The following is a 17551-nucleotide window of genomic DNA, read 5'->3' as shown; positions in this document are numbered from 1 at the left end:
AGAAAGGCTTCCAGCATACCTAGGAAATATGTTTTCCAACACAGTTGTTCTGATGCCCTCAAATCTGATTCCACAGTGGCAATGTACACAGGAACTTGCAGCTACTGAACCATATCTATTATTGAAATGCATAATAAAATAGTATATATGACTCTGTGTGTTAGTACTGAAATTCTAGTGAGGATTCATTCTGTACTCTGGTATTCTGAAGTTGTTAGCACACTGCTTTCTTTTTCCCCCTGAATCAAATCTGTAAGAGTTACATGGGTTTCTTCTGGAAATCCACATTTTGTTTATTTGTACCTCTACACAAAACTTTAAAATCATACCAATAGCTTGACTTCAATATATGTGCTGGAAATGACTATGCTTGGTTTGGATATGTTTTACAAAGTGCAGCTATGGACTTACACTGAATTTATGAGAATTTAGGCATCTAAATTGCTAAGCACTTATTTGAAAAGAAGTAATGATTAATCACAGGTGTGGTGTAGAAACAGCAGTTCCTATAGCAGGTGATGAACATTATTTCACTCGATATTAGAAAAATTAAGATGAGCAGTGCCCTAAGTAGTTTAACACAGTGGGAAAAATATCTACTTTACAAGCACTTGCTTACTCCAAAACTTCACAGCACTCTATCACATATTGCCCAGTTAACTAACTACACACTACTTTCTATTCCAAGCAATCCTGCAGTTATGTTTGATTTTAAGCAACCACTTATTGCAATTTGTGAAAGTTGCCTAGCATCATGAGGCACTGGGTGACTCCTCAAAAACACTGGCAAGCCTGCTGTTCTACAGGAGGGGCACAAATGACAATGATGTTCAGAGAACAGATTATTAACAAATCAGCAATACATCACTAAGTAAGGTATGCAGGGTTATTACTTTCTTATAGCTACATCAGTCAGAGATCTAACAGTTCTATGGCTTGTTATGATGTCTGTTCCTGCACATTTTCAAGAATCGTACTCCAACTTCTAAGCAATTTCTACTTGCCTTTTGAGTACCAGTGTGTTAATAAAAAGACAAAAACACTGTAGCGCAATCCTATTACAACTATTATAATGAACCAGAATTTGTGCTTTTGATGTTGAGCCTTTGAACTTTTTTGCTTTGAAATTTAGTTATAAAACACACAAGTCTACCACAGAGAACACAGCTTATCTAGAGGGAACAATACCAAAAGGGATTTTTGGAAGGGAAAGAAAGACTATGCAAGACGGTAAATATTTTCCCTTGTCTCTTAATATTTTACCAAAACCACCAAGTCCTATGAGTATAGGACTAAATGAATGTAATTATTTTAAGCTAAAAACAAATAAAACAATGATATTAATCTTTAAGGGAAAATTTAATGCAATCCACCTCATACCTTGTTATGTGTCTGAGTTTGTCCAACCAGAATAAGAATATTTGATGAGATAATCGACAGGCAGAAATTGATTAGAATTATGGACCTCTCAGATCTGATGTACCTGTTAAAAAAAATAAATAGAGGGTACAAATTTTCCAAAAGGAAAACAACTAGCAAGTCACACAAGGTTTTGGTTTAGTTCTTGTGTTAAATATTGGAGATACTCTAAAAGAGAGATGTTCCCTTTCATGTGCTCAGAAAGAGTATTAGAGAGCCATAACAATACAAACATGGAAACTACAATATTTTGATAGATATTCCACAATTTCCTCTTAGTATCTTAATGTATTTAAAAAATAATCTCCCAATGATTCTTTTGAAAACTGTTGTCAACATGGTTCTAGCACCATACTGATAAATAATGGGCTTACATGCATTCATGTCAGGAACATCTTATGCTCTCTGCTTGTCCCTGGGAATATCCACAGCTGGCACAGACCACTCATAATTACTAACTTCAGCAAAAATACAGTGATTTACATAAACAGAAGATTTGATCCATGATGCATAAGTAAGATGCAGATTGGGGATGATACTATGGCAGTGAATTTTGAAACACATTATTGGGATAAGGATAACATTAATCTTGATATCCCAATTGTGTTGTAATATCTTCGTAAGACTGAATGTCAAAAAATATCCAGAAGTGTACAGAAAGATTAAATTATAGCAGTGAACATCACAGGCAACCTTGCAAACTTATCATAATAATTAAAAAATATATTTAAGAGGAAAAAGTCAAAAAGTCTTAGCACATATTTGTTTTCAAGATGGAAGTGTTCCAATTTTTCTGTATACAGCCCCTTGATATGCTACAGGACAGAAAGAGAATGATTATGGTTACAAATGAAGTACCTCTCTGACCTAATTTTTAGAGCTTTAACAGTAAATGTTGACTACAAAAATAAATGAAATGTAAAGGTGCTCATGCCATATCTTTACATATTCTATGACCTACACTAAATACTTATCACTGGAGTTCAGTTAATATTGCTGTCTCCTCCTGAGATGCACACCTATAGCTGACTCTGAGGAAGTAATAGAAAAAAGTTGTTGAACCCACAAGAAACGCTGAGCTTTGGACATGAAAGTAATTATAGTCCTTTTTGTTTGCATATCAAGAGATACAGCATTACATTTTTTTAGTTAGAGAGAACAACCCTAATACCACAATTCACATTCTTCCTTAAAATATAGCAAGGCTATATTCTATAGCAAGGCTATAATCTTAAGGCTAGCTCAGTGTACTTGCAAACAAATACAAGTTCACTGCCTTTGCTCACACAGAGAGCACACGGCTGCTTTCTAACTTGTTAACTATTGATTCACCTGGGCCAATTCCCATCACTGAGTGCCCATGGATTAGAAAGGATTACAAAGTGCTTGAGTAAGTACAGAGCAACAGAAGCTCACAGCATTGACTTAAGGCATAACACACAACATTTCATCTACACTTAGAAGTTCACAGAATCGCTTGGGCTGGAAAAGAACTTAAAATCATCTAGTTACAACCTCCTGCCATGGGCAGGGACACATTCCACTTGCACCAGGTTGATCCAAACTCCATCTAAACTGACTTTGAACACTCCAGGGATGGGGCATCCACAACTTCTGTGGGAAAACCTGTTCCAGTGCCTCACTACCCTCACAGTAAAGAATTTCTTCCTTGTATCAAATTTAAATAATGGAGTAGACCAGTTCCACTGAGCATGACAGTATTTCTATCCAAGTGCTAAATATATCAGGAGTGCAAAAATAACACTATAATTCTTCAGATGGGAATTATATCCTGAAATACTCTCATTCTTAGTTTTGACAGACAAGAATTGATAATTTTTATAGTCTTTTATCATAACTTATGTAACAAGATATTCTTAATAATTATATATATTTCTAATCCTGAGTCTCTGTGGTACATAAGAGTGACAGAGAAATGGGTGTAAAATTATCAAGCTGCTCCTAAATGCAAAACTCTATCGGTTAATTTTATATTACTCTAGAATTTATTGTTTCATCCCCTTGTTTCTTATTACTTTCATAAGAACCAATTTTAATTTAATTTTTGAAAAAAGTTAAACAAGAATCCATGTCCACTTTTTAAAAATATTTATTTTTTCACATGACTTTTTATCTTACTTTTCTGTTTCTTCTGCACTAAGACATTACGCTATTACTCATTACTTCTCAGATTAATTTACTCCATAAGGATTTATTGCATTTTTAAGTCAATATAATATTTTAATATTGTAAACTCAGGACGGAAAGAAAATCTATCACTGGAATATACCACCACACTATTTAAGATTATTTAATTTTGTGGTCTTTATTCAAACTTATAACCAATATGAACAAACTCAAAACCAGTTGGCTGAACCTCCCTAAATGCGCCACTTCAGTATTATTTTATTTATAAGTTTCATTCAAAAATGTAAATGGGAGAAAAGCAGCTAAAGGTATAGGTCAGAAACCCCACATGAAATATATCATATATCAGAATCCTGCATGTAGCACTATGAATACGCCACCAAAAGAGCAATACCATTCCCACTGAAGTGGAGAAAGAGATGAGTGGGCAATACCATCAGCAGCAGGCCAAAACAGTAAAACTGATCAATCACATCAACAAATGCATCAAAGCATGCACTACTTTTTCCCTTTTTCTTTCTCACTTTCCAAACAATAGATGTGGGCTCTAATGCTCTCTTTACACTGCAAGTCAAATAAATATAACAATGCATTTACATTTAGCTTTTTTTTTTTACATACCTCCATAATGCTGCATAGACAACTGCTAGAGTGATCAAGGCCAAGCAGGAAAGACCACTGCCTACTATTAAGGTCACTGAGGGTGTACCAGATGATTCCATGATCTGTAAGTTACAACAGGCAACCATGAAGAAAAAACATACTCCAGCAATTAAACCAACAAGTCAATAAAAAAACAAACCAAAAGGAGCAAAATTAAATGGAGACAAACTATCACAGATAGCTTCAGTAGTATTGGTTATGAAGAAGAAATCAACTTAATTCCAAAACTGATCCCCAAATAACTCTGAGATCTGCTTAATACATTCCTCAGAGGCCCCTGAGCTTTCAAATGCCTTGTAATACCTGCATGATACTTTGAAAAATAAACTAGTAATATTACACTGTAACAGGAGACTATGATGTTAGCACAAGTTTAAATGACTCTCCAGTTAACATCAATTAAAATATATACTTCTCTTCAGAAGCAGAAATATTTAGAATTGTGCATTAAACATACAGCTTGGTTTCACTCTAATATATTGAAGATCATCCAGTAATTTGTCCCATCATTTGATTCAAGCTTGTTGCAGAATGACCAAAGTTTCTGACTTTTAATAACTTTGGCTTCAATCTACTATTCTCACATGCTTAATTTCCTTGGGCCTATGACTGCTTAGAAGGAATGGCAGAATATCTATAGCAACAGTATCACAGGCCTTCATAAAAAAAGCTACAAATTCAGAATTATTTCATTTTTACTCTGTTTATTAATAAAAAATGAAAATGAATTAATGACCTTGAAAACAAACTAGCTTTCCCTGCTGTAAAGGAAACTATTATCCTCAGATATTAGGTCAGTTTTTTCCTCTGTATATATATGTGCTCATGTTCTGAAATAGACATGAATTTTTCTAATAAATATGGAAAAAAATTTAGATCTAAAAGTTTTAAAGCCTGGTTTACTTAAATATTCTTTAAGCTTCAGGGATATATTGCAAATTATATTTATCAAGATATCTTTTGTCACCCAAATAGGATATAAGACAGATGTACTTTTAGGCCAGATCTCAGGCAGAAAGTAGTATTTTATTTCAACCACTTTTTTCCCAAATGGATTTATTTTGCTATTAAAAAGAGTCTGTTCGTATGTTTCCAAAACCAGGAAAATGAAATTATGCTTCAGCATGATAACTTCACAAATATTTGCTTTTCAGCTATTTTTACATTCAATAATATTGGGAGTGTCTGCTCATACACTTAATGTCTCCTCTTTCTCATGAAAACTTGATTATTTTTCTTACATCATATGAAGAGACTACATAGAAAATCTGTGCTGAAAATGTCCAATGCAGATCTGCAATCTGTTTAACTACAGTATCTAGGGTTTCCTACCAAGAGCAATAACAGAGACCTGTACGTTCCCTTAATCGTTCAATACAAAAGTTTTCTACACATTTGCAGCACAATTACAAGGCTTTCTCTAAAAAAAATTATAGAGTTCGAGAGCATGCAAATTTTACCAGGATTTAGTTGTATGACAGAAACTGGGATTCATTTATCTGAGACACTGTAGACACTAGGAGACTAACATTTGACTACCTGCAATATTAAACAATTCCTCAATGCAACGCCTGCAATATACCTGAGAGGAAAGCTGGACCAGCTCCCCCCTCCCCCCGCAATCCCCCCCGCATTCCCTTTTGCATTAAAACTGGATTTTTCCCCCCCTCTTTGTTACTTACTATTTCTCTGGGTTGCTGAGCCAAAATGGCGAAGGTAGAGAGACGATCACATAAGCATTTCGTATGGGATGCATCGGTAAGCACAGTTTTACATCCCTGGGTGGACCAGGTTCCCAAAGAGTCGTTCCTGCAAAGGAGAGAGAGAGGAGGGGGTGGGGGAAATGGGGGTGATTACGCCTGACGGCCGGTTCCGTGCGGAGACAATGCAGCGGGACGGGGAGCGGCGCCCGGCGTGCCGGGACAGCGCCGGGGACCGGGACTTGTTGTGGGGCCGGGCAGGGCCGGGCCGGGCCGGGCCGGGCAGGGCAGGGCAGGGCAGGGCAGGGCAGGGCAGGGCAGGGCAGGGCGGAGGGAGCGGAGGGAGCGGAGGGAGCGGAGGGAGCGGAGGGAGGGAGCGGAGCTGTCCGGGCGGCGGTGCTGAGCGCCGGGCGCTGCTGCGCGGAGCCCCGCCAGCCGCGGCAGCAGCCGCCCCCTGCGCTGCCAGCCACCTCCGAGCCTCACCAGAGCACTGCGAAAAACTCATCGGGGGAAGAGGGGGAGGCTTTGTTTCTCTCTCTCTCTCTCTCTCTCTCTCTCTCCCTTTTTTTTTTTTCTTTTCCCCCTACCGGCTCTGTTTCTGCCCTTTTGTGAGAAATGTGATGTTCTGTAGTTGCGGTGTCTTTTTGGTCCCTTTCTTTCTCCACTCCCCACCCCCCCTTTCGTGTGTGTGGCTAGGTTAAAAGCATGTGGTTCTCAAACGTCTGTCTGGGTTATGCCAGTTGGACCGGGAGATGCCGGATCTTCTGTTCTGACTGCTATTTTTGCTGAGGATTTTGGATTTTTTTTTTTTTTTCGGTTGTTGTTTTTAGCTAGCAGCCTTAGAAATTTCACCCTGGAAACGGCAGCATCAGATGCCTCCAACTCCTGCCTTAGCTCCAGCAGAGGGGTGGATTTCAGTACAGCAGCACACATCACCAAAGAGACACACGAGTTCGCCCTCCAGACATCACTCAGTCAACTCGCCTTTCCCTGGCTCCCTCCCCCTTCTCGATTCTTTTTCGTGGGGTGGCAGCACCAAGCTAACCCCAAGCCAAAGCATTCGTTTGGTGGCACCTCTCACCAACCGCCCCTAAACAAAACACGATGATTAACACAGCCCCCGAATTCAATTAGACATTCAATATGCTAATGCGAGGTCTGAAACCCACCCCAGCAGAACAATAAAAATGGTATCAACCCACGTTTTCTTTGTGCAAGCAAGGAGAAGGAGAGGGAGAGACAAAAAATCCTATCTCCTGTTTCCTGAACTGCAGTGGGGAGGGGAAAATATTTTCTACAGGAAAAAGGAGTTGTTTTCATCTAAAGCAAGAATATTATCTTCACATGTGTTATATTTAGAGAACAACTGGGTTTCTTTAATCTTTTTTCCCCTCCTTTCATGTCCAAGGAGCAACTGCAGTGACTCTGCTGCCAGCAGCAGCATGTGTGCTGTCAATTCCTGTCCATTTCACCTCAGGTCACTAAATGACTTTAAAAAAAAAAAAAAAAAAGGAAGAACGAAGGTCGAAGAAAAAAGAAGAAGGAATAAAAATTTCCAGACCCTGTGACCACCCTTGTTTCACCTCTTCTGCCTTGACAACACACCTCTGTAAGTGATTCTATATGCCAGGGCCCTCATGCAAAGGCAATTTGTTATCCCAAGCCTGCTCTCAGAGTGCAGTTCACCCCAGGCCACCTCAGCATTTTGTGCCACTAGTTTTTGAACACACCAGATGTAACCCTTACACACTATTGTCTTCACAATAGAATCCTGTAATAAACAAAACAAACAGCAACTGAGGGAAACAATTGAGAGAAAATCACCAATTCTTCAAGCCACTAAAGCAGTTTATTAGCTTTCCCTTGCAAATTGTGTCTTTCAGAGAGCCACAGGCTAAATCAACATCCACTCTGAAAAACAGTTACATATTTTAAACTCAGAAGCATTATCTTCTAGAAAACTTAAACAATTTATTTTATAAAATATAAAAATGTCTCTTCTCTTGTTGTGGCACACAGTTAAGACCAAATGAAATGTGTTTATCTTTGCTGATTAAATATTAAGGATTGATAGCTTAAGAGAAATTGACATATTTAAAAACAAAAGGATGGTATTATTCATCCTCAGAATAAGATTTAATAAATTGAATTCACCCTATGCTGAAAAGCATTAGATGCACAATACATCCAGTTAGCACTAAATCCTTGCAGATGGTGTCCAGTGCACAAGAGTTAAACAAGTTCTAATTATAAAATCACAGACACCAGTTTAGTTTAAAACAAAGCATCTGTTATAATTGTAATTATATTTAAAGTATTATAAATCATGAGCAGTCCAGTAGGTTTACACTGGCTCATTCAGTTTTTCGAGTCACTTGCACAAATACAAATTTCCAGTCACAGAGTAACTGAGCCACAAATACAATACATATTTTGCAAAAAAAATTCAATACTACTGGAAATTTTGTAGAATTTTCAAAAGCAGTCTGAAATGAGCAAAGCAGTCTAACTGGATTCCAAATTAAGACATCATGGCAGGAGCAGAGTCAGTCTAATATGGACACTTATTGTTCATTTTTTCAGTGATACATTTCAATTTCTTGCTTCATAGCATTATGTTTTTATATGTTGCAGATCAAAAATTCATTAAATAAGTTCCTTCCCTCTCTTCTAATCAGTGCAGTTAAAAAGAAAAAAAAAAGCCTCATTAATAAATATATTTGTAATCAGTTGAAATTAGAGCTAACAGAAACAGCACAGAATGTTACACTAAGTCCATGAAGGAGCCTGAGTAATGAGCAGGACCAGAAGAAAAGTGCAACTGCAATTTGTTGCATGAGGCTTATGCCAGTAGAACAGCAAATGCATGTTTACTAATTCCCTCAGAGATGCTGGTAACTTTGGCTTGTTGACTTATAGTAACTATTTGGTTTTAGGTATCAGTAAATAAAGAATGGAATTAAAACAGATACATTGCATTTAGTACATCTCAATGCAACACTTTTTATGAAGTACTCCATCTATGATGTGTCCTTCTTGTAATGCAACTCTTCTGGTCTAGCCAGAATCTATCTCATACTTAAAAGCTCCATTTCTTTTTGGTGTGATTTTTTTTGACTATATGTCTAACATTTAGGGTTATCATATGAATATGCAAAAGGGCACCTATTATTCCTGTGGATCTTTCTTGTTATGCAGAAAGCTATAAAGGAGTGACAGGTACTATTAACACATGTTCTATTTATATCAAGGGAAATTATTGAATTGAAAATATCTAGCAAATATAGATGTAGGTTCATGCCCATTATTGGCAATTTCTGTACTCTTCTACTGAGTTTCAGATGATTTAATCAACCTGGCAGAGCTCCCATGATAGAAGCAAAGGAATTCCCAAGAAGCATAGATTCACCATTGCAGATCTTGTGTCATCCTGCAGTGGAGGCAGGGAAAAAAGCAGGGGAATCAGGGAAACACAGGGGAAAAAGTCTAAGTAGGATGTAATTTGGGCCACAGATCTATGGCTAATATGGCACATGGACCAAGAAAACCCTTAGCTCCAAAATTTATCTGTAAGTCTGCCCTTCTCCAAGGAGTCTTGCAGCTACTGGAATGCGAGAGTGTCTTTTCAGTTCCCTTTCAGAGCTTAAGGTGAACTTCCTAGTTCTATGTAACAAAAACCATGGCCAAATGTTACATAAAAAATTATTTTAATAGTGCATTATATAGAAGGAAAAAAAAGTGAGTTTTACTCACATAATGTATTACACAATATTGCATAATTATGCTCACTACTGAAAAAAATGATATTAGCATATCTCAGATATCAAAATGGAAATGTAGTTTATAAGACAGGGCAATCTCCATAAAACAAAAAGTTCATTCATGATACAACTGCCCATCTGACAATGACAGTCAGGCCATATTTTTTATTCTAGCTATTGTTTCCCTTATTTTCCAGTGTCTGTCTTGGTCTCATGACATGGCTAACCACCTACTTTTTTAAAAAAATAATTATTAGTATACATCTTTACTAATTGTTTGTTTACTTTAACTTCCTGATATATAAAAATCAGTTTTGACTTTGTTATCAGACACACTCACTTAATAAAGGACTTTACATCATACCATACATACACTGTCTATCTATTATTGTATTTTGAAGAAATGTTTTCAAATGAAATACTTTATCTTTTTTATGGAGATTCTATGAGATAAAGGAAGCTAACAACACCTAAACAAACACTTGTCCCTCAGACTAGTGATCCAAGCAGTTGCCTGGGTTTTGATCTTAATAAACAAAGAGTTAACATCTTGCTATACATCTACAAAGGCAACCTACTCTAGTAACTTCTTTGCTGACTGATAACTGTGGCTAAATTAGGATAAGAAAGCTTTTTGCTATATTACTTAAATATCAGCAAGAACAGCAATAACAGCTTTGTGGAAAGCAAACTACACAGAATTTAAGAAATTATAATATTATTTCTGCTGAGATGATTTTAATTCTTCCTAATTCATGTGTATGTACACATCTATTTTTTTTTTCTGTTCAACTAGAAGCTGCTTTTCCTTTAGAAGAGAGTTTGGTATTCCAACTCCATTCTCAGTAAAGAATTACATTCAACGATAAGAAACCCACGGAAAATGCAAACATCAGAATTTTTAAGCTAGCAAAAGGCAAGAGAAAAGCTCATAGCCCTTATGAATAGCAGGTTATAAATATCACTGTGCCTGTTCAGATGTGCTAGCTGGCACATTAGTGAAGATAAAATCCTTCCCACACCTGCTTGCTTCTTTACACCCAGACCTAAAATCCCAGAGAAATCATAGGGAAGGCTCAACTGCAGGAGTCTCCTTTCAGTTGTCTGTGTTCATACATCTGAATCATGACCTAACTCTTAGCATGCACAATTTCTTATGTGATCAGTCTTACTCCTATCAGCAGTGTATAGCAACACCTGGTTTATTGCCACAGTCTTTCTAAGGTAAAAAAAAAAAAAAAAGTAATATAAAAGGAAAAAAGGAAAAAAAATAGGACAAAAAATGTGGATATGAACACACTTTCCTTAATAATTGCAAACTGCAGTTCAAAAAAGTATTGTTTACCCTGAAATTGTTAATACAATTAACATTATGTCGTTATGACTTAGGGTTTTCTTACCCCTCACAGAATTTTAAAAAATTGCATGAAATTGTGGAAAAAATAAAAAAAAGAAAAAAAAAAGAAAAAAAACCAACTGCCTTAAGATTACATGTCTAAAATACTGTAAATATCCCAATAATTATGTCTGCATTTGTGTGGTATCAGAAGAATGAACTGGGTGATTAATACCTTGCAATTGGATTTCCTACGAGAATGCTATAGAGAATTCATTTTCCCAAAGACTAAGCCCACTTTTCCAATTCAGACATTGAATTGTTAAATTGTTCTCAAAGACATACTTGTAAACATCTCTTGTCAAAGAAAATAGAAATCTTTGAAAATTCAATTTTCTCACTGCTCTTTATATTAAAAGTAAATGCTATATAAATAATTATTTTGTAAAACAAATGTGCATCTGGGCTGAAAACCAAGTTTGATTTTAATATGATTTAAACTAGAGATATTAAACCCTAAAAAGTAGGATTTGTAACAGAACCACTGCAATTATAAGCATACATTGTTAGATTAACTTTCTAATAAAGTACAACTTAAAGAAAGTTCCATGGGAGGATCAAAAATTGGCTTGGTTATGTTTGGTTACTATAAATAAATGATTCATCAAAAGGAGAGTTATGGAAGTGAGTATCAATGCTTGTGGTAATATTTTATTAATTCCTATATTTCCCTGTCCATACAGTTTAGGGCATGATCTAGCACACAGTATGTTTGAATTGTGCTGTAATCAACAGCTGCCCTGCTAATAGCATACTGCAAGAGTATCAATGTGCAAAATGAAAAGAATTTCTAAATAAATCATATTACAAAACCGGGATGAAACAAATACTAGAAGTTTCCTGCCTCCTACTGCATAATTCTTGATTAGGGGTCCTCTGTACTACTGCTGCTACACAGACTTATCATTATTTGAGTTGTCAGATACATTCATGTTTTTGAACACTGGATAAATGACAATCCTTCAGCTCTATTTCTGTGTCCTAACAAGCCTAGTGGACAGCACTTGAACAAGACCATTTGCCCCCCTTTCTCAAAATTATAGAGGAAATCTAAGAAGATAAGTATCCATGCATCAAAATCTTGGAGGGAAACCAATCACTTTCCGTGGCTTTATCTCTGTGTGACTCTGCTGATGGTCTCAGAGAAAGTACAACTGAGGTACTGGGCATTCCCCCTATGTACACACTGCCAAAGGATGCTGGTATCTATTTAGAATTTTTGAGAATTATTTCTTCTTTCCTCATGGATCTTCAGAATGACTGGTGCAGACAAGAGACCCTACTTCCCTTCCAGGTTACCTTGGCCATTCCTATCTTGTCTAGGAAATCTTGTCAAGTTCTCAGAAATTATGCAAAGATCTTATCAAACTCAACGAGAATTATTGTGCCAAATTGACAAACCATACTATTTGTGAATCTATGTTCATGAAAGTTCCTATTGAACCTGATCAGACTTAGTGTTTTAACAATAAACCACATTATTTGTGAATCTGTGTTCATTGAAGTTCTTACTGACCTTGACCAGATTTATAGTGTTGAACTGGCTAACCACACAATTTATGAATCTGCTATTGAGAATGACACCCACAGTAGTGGTGCCTCTGATATCTCATTGAATGCAATCAGACTTACAGTGCTGAATTGGTTATAATCAGAAATTAAGCCTAGCTGCACCTATCTTAGATCTCAGAGGACTAGCTGAAAAGCAAAAGGGTTCATTTTCCACCCAATTTCTATACTCTTAATGTAACACACTCCTCACAAAATCAGTAAAATATTTCATGTTCTTTTGTTTAGACTATAAATATGTATGTAGTTTTATGATGAACAAAGGAAAAATTGTCATGTCGTGCTTTCCAACTGATCAACCTACAAAATCTTTCATACTGTACTATAATTCACATGGACTCCTAGCAAAAAGGAACTTTGTAAATTGCCTGTGGCCAGAGGCTGGGAAAGATTAGGGGCTCACAAGTTTATCCTGGAAATTAAGAATGTCAATCCCTGGTATCTATTTTTAATGTTTCTTCCAAAAGACAAGCAATAAAGAACCATATCATTAGTTCAAGTTTCAAGGCCAGCATGACCAGCAGGGAGAGAAACAGGTGTGAAACAATTGAGAGGAAAAGAAGAGACTGGGCTTCCATCAGTGTTACTGTTACAACATCCTATGCTATCCTACATCATATGGGCAGACAAAACTAAAACCACTACATGTCCAATCTCCTCAAAGCATGCTTTGGATCGGGCTCCACAGATACTGATTGTACTGGAGGAAAAAAGTTAAGACATGTAATAAAAATGGCAGAAGCAATATGTTAAGTGGTCAGACAGTGAAGGGATGCTCACTGCTGTGGTGATGCATGTGAGAGCTCTCCTTTGGAGTTAGATGTTTACACACTACCTTTTAAAATCTCCAGTTAGGTTCACCTCACGGATGGAATCTCCATAGCTCAATGTTTAATTGAGTTCTGTTCAATTTCATGCTGTTTTTGAGGGGTGTTGAGTAGATAAAAATTTGCAGCAGATGACCTAATCCCAACCTACAGCATATTCTGGAGCAAGAGTACCCTCACTCCTTCTTGCTGAAGCAGAATTATGCATTGGGCCAGAAGGTAAAGCAAAGCATGGACTTTGTAGCCACGGTGGAAAGAGACAGGGTTTGGCATCTGCATTCCAGTTCCTGTCCCATTCAGTGTTCTTTACTCTGCAGACTGAGCATTCAAACTTCAGTATTAAATGTTCTCTGAAGATCCTTGGGTTTCATATTTGCTCCTTCATATCTTAGCTGTATGACTAAGAACCCTCATAGTTATCAGCATCTCCTCCCCTGTATCTTGTGATACCACCTGCTGCTCTTACACAATCCTACTGTGTATCCTACAACTGTTACCAATGAGTTCTCTGAAGAACATGCTGTGGGCTATGGCAATTGGAGATAAATTATCGCCCTAGTGTACAATTGTAAAGAAAGAAGTAAAGACCTTTTCCTCTCTCCTCACATTTTGAAAACAAACTTAAGCCAGATTGAGATAAAACAACCAACCAAGCAAAAAATAGGACATAGTTACAAATGTTTATAAGAAAAAAAAAGAAAACTGACATTTGATCTACTGACATGGAGATCATGTCTCCCCTTTTATCCAGACGTTAGTCTGCAAAATTTCTTAAGAACTCAGTTTGAAAAGAGTTTTATTTTCTCTATATGTCAGGCCTCAGGTTATGTCCTTTTTCTTTTCAAGACACTTGCTTTTTATAACCAATCTTTTTTTTTTTTTTTTTTTTTAAGTCCTTCCCAGAAGCCTAAACAGATCTAATCTGTTTTTCTTCAAATGCATTGATTTCTTTCTTATTTGGGAGATTATCTGATCACCCCTTTTAATTAAAATAGGTATTCTTTTTCTTCCTTAGAGACATTACTTTTTGAGATCAGATGTTATCTTTTGTACCTGACTGGCCAATTAACAACAGCTTCAATAAGAGTAAATCCTTATCTCCCTATTCTCTCTTTGGTGAGTCAGCATACATCCTGACTGAATCTGCATCAAATCTTTTACTGGTTATCAGGCTGCACATTAAAAACACATTTGATACAAATACCTCAGTAGGAAAAAGGCATATAGCTTGATGTTGGCTCCTGACTGAGATTGCACACATAGTAATAAGCTAGTTTGTGGTGACAAGGGGTTGCAGGGACTGATGCTTTACATCTTAGGTTAAGTATTTTCTCTTCAGCGAAAACCTTACCTACAGAATGTAGAACAGTAGTCTTTCCCTTTCAGACAATCAATATTTAGTTATAATAGGAAAGAATAGGATTACTGGTGAATAGAGGGAATTAGAGTAGCCTCCTTACTCCAAAATGCCCTACAGCCTAAAGAATTCATCCTTATAGCATGGAGATTTCATTCTTCCAGCACAGAAATTCAGTCCTCTTGAGAAGGTTCTTAATCTTGCAATGGTGGGATCCCCACCTTGGGTCTCTCCCATCCTGGGTGAGCTTTCTAACCACTGAACTATCAGACAAAATACCTGCAGTATAGGGCTTAATATATGTGCTGTCCATGTTTTATGCATCAGCCAATTCACTGTTAAGTAAAGGCCATAGCCAAGACTGACAGAAATGACCTGCTAAGTACCTTGATGAGAGTTGATGCTAATGTTTTTCTGAGCATGTTAGAAGAAAGACTTGATGGCCAAAACAGCTTAACATAAAACCCGAAAGAACCTCTGGATTCTAGATTCTCCAGTTTTACAATGGCTGGAGAGGAGGTCTGGCAAAGCCCATTGGGGACTGAGTTGTGGGTACCGCCCTAAATCATGGAATAACTGAAACTTCATTAAAATGGGGCAATGAAACAAATCTGAGCAAGCAGTTGAGATGCACTGACTTTGTATACGCCCTGCTATGAGCAAATTTAATTTAATTCAGCTAAACATAAAGCTTTTTATAGCTCTTATGATCTGGTTAAAAACCAAAACTAAACAATCCAGATGTTGCCCAGCTGGTAGATGTAAGATATATGGAAACCTCTATAATTCACAGGGCTAACATCTACATCACTATAAAGTAATGCATCTTTTTTGTCCAAACCATTTTCATTTTTATTTTAACATGTGGGAAAATCACTGTGGTTAGAGTCAAACAAAGTCAAATACAGATTTAGGAAATGGAGGTTCTCTTGTTAAAAGAAAAAGAAAAGACAAGAGACAACTCCATAGTGCATTTTTTAGCCTCTTCTAAATTTGTTTTAATATTGAGGTTCTTGTCTTTCAGTGAGGTTAATTACCTTGGCACTTAATGTGTCTGCTCGGCTTCCAAACTGAAAATGGTTTGAATGTAGCCTCTTTGGACTCCAGCCATGTGAGGTACTGCTCACCTGAATCTTCCTGAGTGTTTGTATTTACCAACCAACTACCCAGAAAGGTAAATTACAGCAAACCAATTTGCTTTTACCACCTCTTCATACCTGTGTAATGGTAGCATTGCCTAAAGAACAGACAGCTGATGGTGATTATCTCTGGAGGTAACACCTTAAGTGTTTCACTGAGGTTTTTGCTAGGAGTGCATGGAGAAGGATACATGCAGCACACTGCACAAAACATACAAGCAGATGCTGGGGAAAGAGTGATGGTCTGCACTGTGCCATGTCTGAACAGCCAGCTTTATGTACGAGGGATTGTGGCCATTCAACAGCTGCAGAGGAGGCCACTGTGGCCTCCACAACTGGATTCTGTGGACATGCTTCAAATTTAATCTGCACATGTATAATATGCTTGATGCACTCACAATGCAACAGACAATTTGCATTTGTAGTAACAATTATATATCTGGAAGTCTCAGAAAAATTTACTGCACTGAACAATGCAGGATTTAAGTCCTCTAACTCCTCTGGTAAATCCATTTCAGCTAGTCACATGCCAGCTAGAATGTTTAGACAAATGTGAGTGCTGGCATTAAAAACTGAATAAATTGTTTAAGAGATTGGACAAGTGCTTTTTTTTCCCAGTCTAAAAAAAGGGGGTAGAGGAGGTGTTGAGGAGTATGTGACTTAAGTAGGTGCCAAAGAAGTGCCTGTCTGAACAAATGAGTAAAGATTACTAGCCTATCCACTTTCATCTCCTCAGAAATTTTTTGTTTGTGTGTGTGTTCCTGATGGGAAACACCACCAATACTCTACAGGTACGAGAGTTGTAACAATGACACTGTCTTCTGTTCACTGACAAAGCTGGCATAGTCTTCAGCTTTCAGATATGGTGGAAAAGGACTGAAAAAAGTGTCCTACAATAATTAATATTCATACACTAACAATTATATAGCTTTCATAGCCTTTCTGAAAGCCTTGAAACAGACAGACAGTGTCATCCTGAATCTCAACATAAGGCAGAGATCAGTTCTAGGACTGAAAGCCAAAACTAAAATACGAAGGTAAATTACTTCTAGATTCAAAAGAAATACAGCACTGTACTTATTTCCTTGTCTCTCCACATAGAAGTAGAGATGCTTGCAGCACTTTTGACGTTTATAATACTGTATCACTTAGGAGATTGAAAATGTATCTAAATATGTATCTAAAGCATATACAGTAAAATATTTCAGGTAATGTTGAAGCTTTTTGCTCTCATTGGTATGAAAGACATATCTCATGATGTCTGTCTGTCTGTGGAGTGTCACATAGATGTGGCATGCTTTAGTTGAAAACACCAAATCTGAAATGCCTTTACCTTCAATCAGACATAGTATTGCAAAGAGAAACTGTTACAGAGCCTTCTTACATTTTGAAGTAATTTACATTCTGTTCTGTTCTCATGCTACTTGATGTTTTAAAAGTACAATAAATAAATAATACAATTAATTGGGATTACACTACTTACTAGCTAGGACATACATCCTAGAAATTACATAATGAGAGCAGTTGCAATTATTGTCTGTGCATGTATAGTATTCAGGGAATGTCATGAAT

General features: G+C 36.9%; 1 protein-coding gene across 6 annotated transcripts in view; it reads right to left on the bottom strand.

Annotated features, from left to right (window-relative positions):
* The window catches only part of ADGRB3 (adhesion G protein-coupled receptor B3), a 436843-nt gene that overhangs the window by 90629 nt on the left and 328663 nt on the right, over window positions 1–17551 (bottom strand). For all 6 annotated transcript variants that reach the window (XM_079298882.1, XM_079298884.1, XM_079298880.1 and 3 more), the window contains 3 exons: window positions 5913–6039; window positions 4189–4292; window positions 1381–1483 (listed from right to left, as the gene is read on the bottom strand). In XM_079298882.1, the coding sequence (XP_079155008.1) occupies window positions 1381–1483; window positions 4189–4292; window positions 5913–6039 (334 nt within the window). The remainder of the gene's footprint in view (window positions 1–1380; window positions 1484–4188; window positions 4293–5912; window positions 6040–17551) is intronic.

The sequence above is a fragment of the Erithacus rubecula genome (genome assembly GCF_903797595.1).
Source record: "Erithacus rubecula genome assembly, chromosome: 2".
In the NCBI taxonomy this organism is placed as follows: domain Eukaryota; kingdom Metazoa; phylum Chordata; class Aves; order Passeriformes; family Muscicapidae; genus Erithacus; species Erithacus rubecula.
Note: the sequence above shows the minus strand (reverse complement) of the source record. Positions and strands in the feature narration are given on the sequence as shown.